The sequence below is a fragment of the Gymnoscopelus braueri genome (genome assembly GCF_963280865.1).
Source record: "Gymnoscopelus braueri genome assembly, chromosome: 10".
NCBI lineage: Eukaryota > Metazoa > Chordata > Actinopteri > Myctophiformes > Myctophidae > Gymnoscopelus > Gymnoscopelus braueri.
The window spans coordinates 3284249-3297434 of record NC_137611.1 but is presented as its reverse complement, the minus strand read 5'-3'; the positions used below and the strand labels follow the sequence as shown (position 1 = coordinate 3297434).

Below are 13186 nucleotides of genomic sequence, written 5' to 3'. Positions count from 1 at the left end.
TGTGTGTGTGTGTGTGTGTGTGAGGGCGTGTGTGTTTGGACCCAGGGTTGGAAAAAGACAAACACAAGGTTAGTCATCTATTATGGATGGTCAGAGAGGACCAACATCTAGGCAAGGTGACATTGGGGTCACCTTGTTAAGAGTTAAAAAGTTCACTGGGAGGAGCCTGGGACTGTGGAATGGCGTCTCTTTACATCAGGAAAGCTTAAAAGTTAACCCACAGTGTCCAAATCATAGACAGTAAAAAGGATGGACAAAGTTACGCTCATAGACTCACACAGACCATAAATGAAGCCTGTTTTGCCAATTCTACATCGCCTCATATCGTGTCACATCCTATGCACTCGGAAATTAATGCTATTGGTTGGGACCAGAGCGGGGGTGGGGAATGAATGCTTTTGGTTGTGTAGGTTGTCAATAAAATCATCACAAGGTAGCCAGGCCCCTCCTACAGCATACCCTACTTTTTTTTTTTAATAAATGGGATCATAATTTACCAAAACGCATAATATGGAAGCATATAGTATTCATGCCAATGTGTGTTAAGGTAATAAAATCAAGTCTACAGTTCGGCAAAAACCCATCCGCTTGAATGGAGAGAAATTCTTTCTGACGCCAGCAGGGGGTAAAACAGCGAAACTACAGGCCATTCATGTGAACTGTCACTTCCTATATAGACTCAATTTACAACTCAGAAGCTGGCCCCTTATTGGTCCAAATGAGACAACTAGAACCAGTTTTGGACGGATTCCCTTTCTCTGGTTACAGAGCCTAGAGTTTGGTGCAGTTCATTGAACTAAATTTCCCAACAGGCTTCTTTTCAAGGCCAAAAAAAAAGGCTGAACAAAAAAGTCTGGAGCTTTAACTCATCCAAGAGCTCTAAATGATCTCATCATGGGTCTGTCTGGTGGCCGGGCGATGAACCGGATCTTATTGGACGATCTGTTACCTGGCTGTAAAGCCTGATAGGATAATATGTTACCTGGACACAGCCTGTTATATCTAGGACAAAATGCATCGCCATGAAAAGCGTCTGACAATAACACATGTAAAGTGTATTGATATAGGCGACCCTAAACCACTTGAGCCCTATCTTAAACTTTATATACGATGGTGTATATATATATTTGTACAAATATATAGTGAAAATAGCTACAATCTACAAGTTCACAACACATCGCATCTTGAGCTTGTAGATCAGCAATTTTCGACCTAAAATGACATATTCAACATGGTCGGTCAGGTCGAAAGTTAATCGTGAAAATAATCGTGAAACTATAGGATATCTATGCTGTACGACCCCTTTGTGTTGATGCAGGTTTGTCATACACAGTGGTGGAAAAATTAAAACAATTAATTAAAACTATCAATATTGCAAAATAGAAATACGTAAGTAAAAGTCCGGAATTCAAAATTGAGTTGAGTAAAAGTACAAAGGTATTGGTATCACAATGTACTTAAAGTACCAAAAGTAAAAGTACTCATCATGCAAAATGTCCCATTTCAAGTTTTCAAATGTATAAACATCTTTTGAAAACAGCAGCTCTACAAGCTAACAATGTGCCACATTGCAACACATTGTGAGCTTGTAGATCTGCTCTTTTCAAATGGCTGAAATGTATATAGGCCTGAAGTGGTTAGTGTATGTGTTGTAATAATATAAAAAATCTACAAGTAACTAGTAAAGTTTTCAAATAATGTAGTGGAGTAAAAGTACAATGTTTGCCTCTGAGATGTAGTGGAGTAGAAGTACAAGTACTGAAACTTGGAAATACTCTAGTAAAAAAATCCTCAAAAGCCTACTTAAGTACAGTACTTAAGCAAATGTACTTAGTTACTTAACACCGCTGGTCATACATCCGTGCTGCATTCAACACATAACTATCCCTCTCACTGCCAGGAGGCCCTCCATAGACCTCTCAGTGAACTAGTTGTGAGAACACCTAAGGCAGGGATACAGGTGTATTTTTAGCCAGGTATGTCTGGCAGAAATCACATTGTGCTGACTGACCACTACTGGCCCCCCGGTACACCCAGGCCTTATGGCAGACAATGGGGAAATGGCTCAGTGACAGGTGTGTGTTTGAGCTAAAAAGGCTGGTGGAACACACTTTGGAGAGGGTGGGGGGGGGGGGGGGACCGACCGTGTGTTGCCCTCGGCGAGCCGAGCAAAGCGACAACAAGGCTTTTTGGATTTATCGGTCGGGCGACCTCCGACGGCGAGGCCCGAGCGCCGCGGCAAGCCAGTGCCGGGTCCATCTGTTGTCGCAGCCTGGACGTATCTGCATGCTAATCCGCCTCTCTGCCCACGTCTCCACGGGAGAGCGGAGCGAGCCCGGCAGCTCTGCCAGCAGGGCTTTCTAAAAAATAGGAAAATTAAAACATTTTTTTTTTAAATGTCTTTCTCAGGATGAGGAGATAGTGGAGGGGGCGGCGAATAGAAAAACATAGGAACTCCAGCCAAAGGATATGTGAAATGTACAGTGGTGTTAAGTAACTAAGTACATTTAAGTACTACTTAAGTTAAATGTTGAGGTATTTGTACTTTACTTGAGTATTTTCAATTTCCAATACTTTTACTTCTACTCCACGACATCTCGCATCCAACTATTGTATTTGTACTCCACTAGATTTATTTGAAACACTTGAGTTACTAGTTACTTTGTACATTTGGATTATTACAAAACATACATTAACCACTTCTGGCCTTTATACATTTTGGCCATTTGAAAATAGCCGATCTACAAGCTCACAATGTGTCGCGATACGACGCATTGTGAGGTTGTAGATCTGCTATTTTCAAAAGATTTGTATACATTTGAAAACTCTAAATGGGACATTCTGCATAATGACTGCTTTTACTTTTGGTACTTTAAAAGGTAGGGTAATGGATTTACTTTGGTCAAAATAAGTCTTAAATAGCTCTATATTGTGATAGTACTCATTGCTATATAGTGTTTGTTCAGTAAAAGGAGTCTCCATGTCTCTCCAGCTCTTTATTAAACAGAAAGTGCATGTTCAGTGCTCTCTCCTGATTGGCTTAAATGTTGTCACCTACCTGATAATGTACTATATTGTGTTTACTAAAGAGCTGGAGGGACCCCTGTGACCCAACAAACGCTCTGTAGCAATGATTACTATCACAATATAGTACTTTAACATTTTTAACAAAAAAATAATAATACCCTACCTGTAAGTACATTTTGAAGCCAATACTTTTGTACTTTTACTCAAGCATATTTTGAATTCCGGAATTTGACTTGTAACAGAATATTTTATATATTGCAGTATTGATACTTTTATTTAAGTAAAAAAATTTAGTACTTTTTCCACCACTGGAAATGTAGATATATATATGACCGGCGTTGCCCAGGAGGGTAAAATGTGAAATTAGAAAAAATAAATTCAATAAAATGGAGACGCGCGCGCACACGCACACGCACACACACACACACACACACACACACACACACACACACACACACACACACACACACACACACACACACACACACACACACACACACACACACACACAGTATGGCGGGCCGGGGTGTGTTTGCTAGCTAGCAGATGCACGACGTGAAGTGTAAATCCCAAGGTCAGTTTGTCATTGACATTCAAGGAGCGTCTGTGCGCTCTGTACTCTCTCTCTCTCTCTCTCTCTCTCTCTCCATCCATCCGCCACACTTAGCTTCTGGCAAAACTCCCCTCAAGCTGACTAATCATGTGTGTATGCAGTTATAATATGCTTTCAATGTCGGAAAAAATACATACCATCCATCAAAGTGTGATTGTAACGTCTTTGGGGCTGGAGGAAAAAGGGCATCTGGAGTAGGTGTGGCCTAATCTTAACCCATTACGACCGGGAACGCATCTGTGTGTCGTTTTTAGGTTTCTTTGGGCTATTCAAAAAATAGCAGATCTACAAGCTCGTAGCGCGGCACCGAGCGCCGCGCTATGACTTGTAGCTCTGCTATTTTAGAAAATGTTTTGAAAGTTTGTGCAAATCTTTTGAATATATATATATATATATTTTTTTTTTAAAGCGAACATTTCTAACTAAAATGTTTGCTTCTGGGGGGATTCTACAAATGTCTTCTAAATCCTACAGTTTTTTTTTGAAAAACGTATGTTTCCATTTCAGTGGTTCTCAAACTTTTTCATGTCAAGGACCCCCAAAATTATATGTATTTGGCCGCGGACCCCCATCTACAAATATTTAGTAATAGGGACCCCCCAGATGCAAAGATTTCAGTCAAAATTGTTCCCTTTAAAAAATATGTAAAGATTTGCACACATTTTCACAATTAAAAAAAAAAAGATCTACAAGCTCATAGTGTGGCACTCGGCGCCGCGCTATGAGCTTGTAGATCTGCTTTTTTTGCATAGCCCAAAGAAACCTTAAAATGACACACAGATTATTTCCCGGTCTCAATGGATTAAATCTAATAAATATACATTTCCTCGGGCAGAAAGGAGGAAGCAGCTCAGATCAAAGGATTCGTTTTCCTGCTATGCCAACACAGCAGATAAGATTTGATACAGAGCAGCGTAACACGAGCACAAACCACTGGATTATTATACTTGTGAAATGAAGAGCGTCAACAAAACGTCAACTATCTCCTTGATGTTCAGGCATATGGGTGCAGCTTTACAGGCATATGGGTGCAGCTTTACAGGCATATGGGTGCAGCTTTACAGGCATATGGGTGCAGCTTTACAGGCATATGGGTGCAGCTTTACAGGCATATGGGTGCAGCTTTACAGGCATATGGGTGCAGCTTTACAGGCATATGGGTGCAGCTTTACAGGCATATGGGTGCAGCTTTACAGGCATATGGGTGCAGCTTTACAGGCATATGGGTGCAGCTTTACAGGCATATGGGTGCAGCTTTACAGGCATATGGGTGCAGCTTTACCGCTTTGCTGGTCAATGAACTGTTTTTGAATGCTGTCTGAGAGGTTTTTTTCCTCATCTGGTGTCTCTTACATTTGCAGGGAACACAGTATACGATCCTCACTGTTAACTCATATCATATAAATATTAGGTGGCCCCCACTGTAGTAACTCTGAGGACCCCCTAGGGGTCACGGACCCCCTGTTGAAGACCCTTGCTGAATATCTTTGCTGAAAATAGCCAATCAATCTCTAAGCTCACACACACACACACACACACACACACACACACACACACAGGTATTAGCTGTTACATGTCATTGTTCAGACATGTCATTGTTCCGACATTACTAACCCTATCCCTATCCCTATCCCCAATCTGGGAACCCAAAGCCAAATGAGAATGAAAAACAGCGCCCTCTGCTGTTCTGTTTGTGCTATCTAATGTTGGCTCTGGGACAATGAAAGTGCAGCACACGTGCGCAAAGGAAACCGAGGTTTGAGTCTGCCTTCATGCTGCACTTCCGGTGGTGCAACTATGTTTTCATTCCCACTAACAATATTTCTACACGGAACACTAACACCACTTCTCCCAGAGAACATGGATCGTTTTGGTTATAAGCCCACTTGTTTCTATGATGAAAGAGCAAGTTAAAATGTGGATATCTTTCCGTGGTTTTGTCTGCTCCGCGGACGCTATTGTTAAATTAGTTTCGGCTTGTTTCGAGTAGGGAAGGATCAGCGACACGTAAATCCCGCCCACTACATTTGATTGGGTAAAGCGCGGCCTGCTTCCTGATCTGAAGGCACGCCCACGCCCACACAGTGCGCACACGTTTTGACGAACCTTCACGACAGATTCTAACGCAGAGCAGAATCTGTTCTTGAGAGATTACCCTAACCCTAACCCTATCCCTATCCCTAACCCTAACCCTAACCGCACGCGGAAGCCACGCAGTCGGAGTAGTGGGATGTCGGACTTATGAGCAGTCACCGTATTAGCTAATGCTGAATGTTCTCCCCAGAATAGGGACGCTAGGGTTCTGTATCTATTGGTAACAGTATCAGTATATACATGCAAACTAGCACGGAGGATTTTTACTGATATTTTTTTAATATTTTTTATGCATTGTAATTTTATTCAACTTATCGGTTTTGTCTTAATTTAACTTGTATAATGTGTTTGTTAATGTGTGTCTTAATGTCTCAGTGCTTAATGTTTTGCGTAGAGTACTTTGATTTGCCTTGTTGTTGAAATGTGGTAAACAAATAAAATATGCCTTGTTTTACTGTGGGGACACTGGAGACATCCTGAAGCGCTTTGCACCTGAAACCTGAAATCATTTGTCTTTGACTGTTGCTGCCACTTCGTCGCATGAAGGATGAGTCCTCAACAACAAACTCACTCCACACAGAAACAGTACTGCATGTCTCTTCTTCTAAGACTGGAGCGTTCTGTTTTGTCTTTCTTTCTTTTCTTTTGACACAATATGAATGGATACATCTCTGGCGTAGTGACTTTATACTACGACAAAGAATGCCAGGACACAAAGCGTCACAAAACCATTTCCCCTGATAGGAACCAAAATTGGAATTGAAACGGCATACTGCACAATGGCAGGCGGAGGTGCGTGTGCGTGTGTGGGTGTGTGTGTGTGTGTGTGTGTGTGTGTGTGTGTGTGTGTGTGTGTGTGTGTGTGTGTGTGTGTGTGTGTGTGTGTGCGCGCGTGTATTTTTAGATCTCATATTAAGCCATTGTCAACTAAAATAACATAACATAATGTGGACAGTCATCTCTGCATTCAAATCCACACTGTTAAGCTGCTAAATTTGGCAGTGGGTGTTAATCTCTTACTGATTGGAGATGACAACCTGTCTATTATCTATTCAACTAATACAAATTCATTGTGCTGCTAAATCATGTGCAGATAGGCAAAAACAAGTATGAATTCATTAATTAATGAAATTGTGCCCACCCGGATTGTGCAAGGCCTAGCTACAAATGAATAGCTACGCCACTGGTGAATATATGAAAATGAGGCCCATTGTAACAGTTAGAACAGTTTACCATGACAGAGATGTGCAGAATGCGGAGTTCTTCCTCTGCAGAGTCGGAGGCAGGGTCCTCGGTCGGGGATTGGCCGGGCATGTTGAGACCCCCGTCCTGGTGGTGGATGTGGAACAGAAGAGTTCCGTTCTCCAGCCACTGCTGCCTCCAGCGGACCAGAGGAATGTCCTCCGAGTTCCCAGAGATCTCTGCCGGACACACACACAGAGAACACAATGTTAAGACTGATATGCCACTGACTATGGAGACACTGACCACTTTAACCCATGAAGACCTGAGGCCATTCTTAAAAATGTTTTCTAAATCCTAACAGTTAAAAAAAAAAAAAAAAAAAAATGTTTTCAAGGTTTTTCAAAAATAGCAGATCTACAAGCTCATAGCGCGGCACTCGGTGCCGCGCTATGAGCTTGTATATATGCTATTTTTGAATAGCCAATTTTTGAATAGCCATTTTTGAATAGCCAAAGAAATCTAAAGTGACACAGATGCGTTCCAGGCCTTAATGGGTTAACCCGCGTATGCTGCATGTACGACCAATAAAGAAAGATAGCTGATCTACAAGCTCACAATGTGTCGTGGTGTGACCCGCTGTGACCTTGTAGATCTGCTTAAACACAAACATTTTAATAAAATGTAATTTAACTTTAATCGAATTAAACGTAATGAATAAAACACTTTTTTTTTGTATGGTAGAGTATGTTGATGCAATATAACGTATATAATTAGGGCGGGGGTGGTTGTATTTGGTCTCCTTGCTCTTCTATTGAGACATTTCAATCCATGAAGTAGTTTGAATATTTCCCTGCATATTCACATCGACAACTTTAAGCTACAGGGCGAAGCCAGAATAAAGTGTCTCCACAGGCGCCCCGGATTGAACGTACACATGGTTTATACCGACCGACAGAACATGAAGGAGGAAACAAATATACATTCATGAGATTGTTGAAAATCCACAACCGTGCTCTGCGTTGCACTCCAGTTCTGGCACTCTGACGATAAATCCCCCCTCCTCACGTTTCCACTTCCAGATAGGGACGAACACACACACACACACACACACACACACACACACACACACACACACACACACACACACACACACACACACACACACACACACACACACACACACACACACACACACACACACACACACACACACACACACACACACACACACACACACACACACACACACACGGCGCAGAGGAGCCGACACATTATGAATGCATGACAAGGCTGTGAGGGTGATGTTGAGTTATGTAAGTGTGTCGCGTTCCAAAGGTGCGTCAGACTCATAAGTCATGCGTTGCATTGAAGTGGAATATGTGAAGTGAACAGGGTATTGTGTGCGGTATGCACATGAGGACACGTCAAACTACAAACTGCATATCTAGTGCATGACCACGCCATGAATAAATGCACATTCTCAGCCAATTTGTGTGGTTTAAACAAGTAAGACGCGCGAACGCGGGAAGCGAACGCAGCTCGAAAATATTGTGTATTTACGGACTTGTAATCCGTGTTATTTCACTGTGATGGAGAGAGAACATTGACAGTGTGTGTGTGTGTGTGTGTGTGTGTGTGTGTGTGTGTGTGTGTGTGTGTGTGTGTGTGTGTGTGTGTGTGTGTGTGTGTGTGTGTGTGTGTCAGAGCATTGTCTAAATTCCTGCACTCTGGCGCACTCGGGTGGCTGCTTACAGGCAGTGCACGCATGTGAGTCATGTGACCCAGGGGCAGGCAGGCAATGAGAGCGTGAGTCACATGGGTAGTGGATGCAGCCAATGAGAGCGTGAGTGCACACAGAGAGACTCACACACAAGCCGAGCACGGTTTCATAGTAAGCTCCACTTCCTTCCGCTGCGTTCGCAATCAGAATTGATAATAGATTCAGAGTCAACGTCAACTCTTATTAAACGGAGCATAATGATCATAAATGGATAGGCCTACCACCACGAGCTAGACCATGTTCAGGAGCACCGGAACCCCATATACGGAGATAACTAACCTATTCATCCCGACATCCCCATCCAGTATTTGGTCTTTTATAAGCACTAAATACACTACAGCTTGTAAACTAGAAGGCTTTAGAAGCATCACACAGCAGCACTCAATAAGCACAAAGGCAGAGTGTGTACATCTCAGTGAAAACAAGGATGGGAGGGTGATTGAACACAAACAAATAGGCTAATTAAACACAGTCCAAACAGCCAAATATACAATGAACTGCCCATGAAACAGCCTTGTTTTTTTTTGGGCTACTTTCTGACTATAGTCACGTCATAGACAGCAAAAAGTATGGACAACGTTACACCCATAGACTCGTATTTTTCAACGTTTTCAAATCCGCCATCTTTCTATATCCTATGCACTCGGAAATGAATTGGTTGGGACCAGAGCGGGGGAGGGGAATTAATGCTATTGGTTGCGTATAGCTTGTCAATCAAATCATCACAATGTAGCCACGCCCCTCCTACGGCATACCCTACTTTATCATCAATTTTAAAATAAATGGGACCATGATTTACCAAAACACATATCATGATGATTGAAAGAAGACTTTAAACTAGCGACTGGAAGCATATAGTATGTATGACAATGTTTATTAAAGGTAATAAAATCAAGTGTAAAGTTTGTCAAAAACCCAACCGCTTTAATGGAGCTTATTTACTTCTGACACCAGCAGGGTTGGAACAGTGAGACTACAGGCCATTCATATGAACTGTCACTTCCTATATAGCCTCAATTTACAACTCGGAAGCTGGCCCCTTGGTTCACGTTCAGCTATTTTCAATAGCTAAAGTCTATATGTCCCCACAAGCAGTGGTGGAAAAAGTACTAACATGTTTTACTTAAGTAAAAGTCTGGAATTCACAATTTACTTGAGTAAAGTACAAAAGTATTGGTATGAAAATGTACTTAAAGTACCAAAAGTAAAAATACATTTTTTTTTTAAATAGCCGATCTACAAGCTCACAACGCGTCGCTTGTAGATCGGCTATTTTCAAATAGCCTATGTATAAAATAGGGCTGAAGTGGTTAATGGATGTTTAATAATATCATAATTGATATCTGAAAAGTAACTAAAGTTTTCAAATAATTGTAGTGGAGTAAAAGTACAATATTTGCCTCTGAGATGTAGTGGAGTAGAAGAAAAATAATTGGAAATTGGAAATACTCAGGTAAAGAACAAATAACTCAAAACTGTACTCAAGTACAGTACTTAAGTAAATGTACTTAGTTACTTTCCACCACTGCCCACAAGTATAGTAACACAAACATGTGTGTATGAGTGTAGACATATTGCAAAAGGCACCATTACCCTGAATAATGGCCATAGAAACACCTGCCCCGCTGTATTTTACTCCTGGTCACAGCGCTACCGAATGTCTGCGCGACACTAAACATTAGAAACAGCTTCTATACGTCTAAATCCTGGCCCTGTGTTGAGATACTGCTACCACCATGCTGAAAAATCATTATTTTATAGTTTCCCCCTCCTTTTATGAATATATTTGTACCTTTATGGCCGCTGTAAATAGGCTAACATCAGATAAGACGACAAATGATCTAGTTTCATGGAAGGAGCTAGCTTGGTGCTAATGGCGTCTGTTGTCCTCATTCGTGTTTTTTTATGGCCGATGGGGGATATGTTTTATCACTGCTTCTGGTCAGTGGTTGAATTAAATGTATGATATATTTGATATTTACTTACATAATAAATCAATGAAAGGACATTACTGAGTGCTGGCTGGTTTTCGTGTTTCAATGGGCTGTGCACCGTGTCTTTTAAGAGCAGAGTGTTGCAGCCAGGCATTCTGTTCAAATTTGATAATGACGTTTGACACATTTGTATTATTATTATAATTATTTCCCCTTTTTCTCAATTTAGTCATTTAGTTATGCCAATTAATTCCTCCCCACACATTTCTGTGTGTCTTGTCACTGCCGTTGTATCCTACTGGCTAGTGATGGCAGAAGGAGCGAGTGCATTCTCCGGCAGCGGCAACAGCCGCGGAACGTCCGCGGAACTTCCGGTGGAGGAGCGGCAGCTCCCGGCAGTGACTGCCGGCGGTGGAGCGTCAGCTGCCGGCGGAGCAGCGGAACTGCCGCGGAAACTGCCGGTGAAGGAGCGGCAGTCGCGGAACTGCCGGTGGAGGAGCGGCAGTCAACTTCTTTTTCCGCCGATAAAGTATAGTTTTGGACCATGACGGAGCCGCGCCGAATCAGCAGACCTTGAGGCCAAGGAGTCGCGCCCGAGCGCCTCCAGGCGCGAGTGCCCGCGACGACCGGCCGATGGTCTGCTATTCGACTAAGCGATGTCCGAGTTATGTACCGATAGGCACAGAATCGTAAATAATATTAGTGGGGACTGCGTTACACAAACGCAGCACACTCCCAAAGCTGACGCCACCGGCAGCTCCAGCCGGCGCCGCCGCCACCGGCAGCAGCCGCTGCCGGAAAATGCACTCGCTGTCCCTCAGTGATGGGTCGTTCATGATCGATTCGTTCAAAATAAGGCTGAACGATTAATCGTTTTCAAACCGAAATCGCGATTTGAAACCACGCGATTAGCTAATCGCAAAGGCCGCGATTTTTTAATTTTTAATTTTATCATAATAAATCATTTTAATATTCATATTAATCCCAGAGCACCCGCGGGACTTGTCTCCTTCTCTCCAGAGTGGCTGCCTGCCTCTCTCTACAGGGAGCGAGAGGGCAGCGAGCCCCCCCCCCCCTCCCCTCTCTCTCTCTCGCTCTGTCCCTCTCATAGGTGGTCTTAGGTCTCCGTCGGCTACGAGTATTTAAAGTTTGTCGAACGGCCGTGTTGCGCAAATCCCTGATGCCGCGCGTAGCGGTAAAACATTATTTTCGGTGCGACACAAGCAGTGTAGTAGTAGTGTTGCTCCTATCTATGTTTGTTTCTGTAAGTGTAACTTATATTTTTCCCATCATTATTAAACTATTACTGTTGGATGCTATGTAAACAATACGATGGAAAGCACTTCCTGGTCAGTGTTGCCAGGTTTTGTGAGAGAAATAAGCAACCCTGTCTATGAAAACAAGCCCAAAAGAAGCGACTATGAACTGTATCTTTGTCACTTCTGTTATGTACAGTGGTGGAAAAAGTACTCACATGTTGTACTTAAGTAAAAGTATCAATACTGCAATGTAGAAGTACTCTGTTACAAGTAAAAAGTCAAAATGTACTTGAATAAAAGTACAAAAGTATTGGTATCAAAATGTACTTAAAGTACCAAAAGTAAAAGTACTAATGTTTGAAAATAGCAGATCTACAAGCTCACAACGCGTTGCATCACGGCACGTTGTGAGCTTGTAGATCTGCTATTTTCAAATAACCTAGGTATAAAATAGGGCCAAAGTGGTTAATGTAGGTTTTACAATATTATAATTTATATCTGAAAAGTAAGTAGTCACTAAAGTTTTCAAATAATTGTAGTGGAGTAAAAGTACAATATTTGCCTCTGAGATGTAGTGGAGTAGAAGTTAAAGTATTGGAAATTAGAAATACTCAAGTAAAGTACAAATACAGTACTTAAGTAAATGTACTTAGTTACTTTCCACCACTGCGTTATGTATTCTGAGTTTTTCACTTCCAAGGAGTAGTAGTAATACAATGTACAGTAGGAGAGGACTTTGCCTTGTGAGACAAAAAAGTGTTACATTTTAGTTGAATGTTAATCTACATAAGCTAAATACTGGATATCAGTAAATATGCTTCTTTAGCCATAAGTGAAATACCTACTTATTTCACTGCTGTGAATTGTTTACACAAAAAGGTAATTATTTGTTTAATTTTATTTTTATTTATTGAACTTCATTTCAGAAAAAGCTTCTCTTCTTGAGCCATAAGTTAATGACTTAACAAGTTCAATGTTGGGTTGTTTACAAAAATAAGCTATTTCTATTCCAGCTAAATGTTTAAATATATACATGGGAAAAAAAGTACTTGGAAGATACATGTTGGAAGCAATGAAGCAATTCATATCTTTTAGTTCTCATCCTTATTTATTAGGATCTAGAACAGTAAATAAATGGTATGCCATTTGGTAATGTTCCATTACTTCCAATTACTTTTTAAACGTACACAGTGAATACTAAACTGAAGCTTGACTTAAAAAAATGTTAAAGATTTTTTTTATTTTTTATTAAAGAAATCGCAATCAAATCGCAATCGCAATATCAGTCAGAAAA

The 13186-nt window shown here is 41.5% G+C and overlaps 1 protein-coding gene across 1 annotated transcript in view; it reads right to left on the bottom strand.

The window, feature by feature from the left end:
• The window catches only part of astn1 (astrotactin 1), a gene marked incomplete at both ends in the record, with an annotated part of 727677 nt that overhangs the window by 617134 nt on the left and 97357 nt on the right, over positions 1–13186 (bottom strand). The window contains one exon of the mRNA XM_080440454.1: positions 6968–7155. Within this exon, the coding sequence (XP_080296580.1) occupies positions 6968–7155 (188 nt within the window). The remainder of the gene's footprint in view (positions 1–6967; positions 7156–13186) is intronic.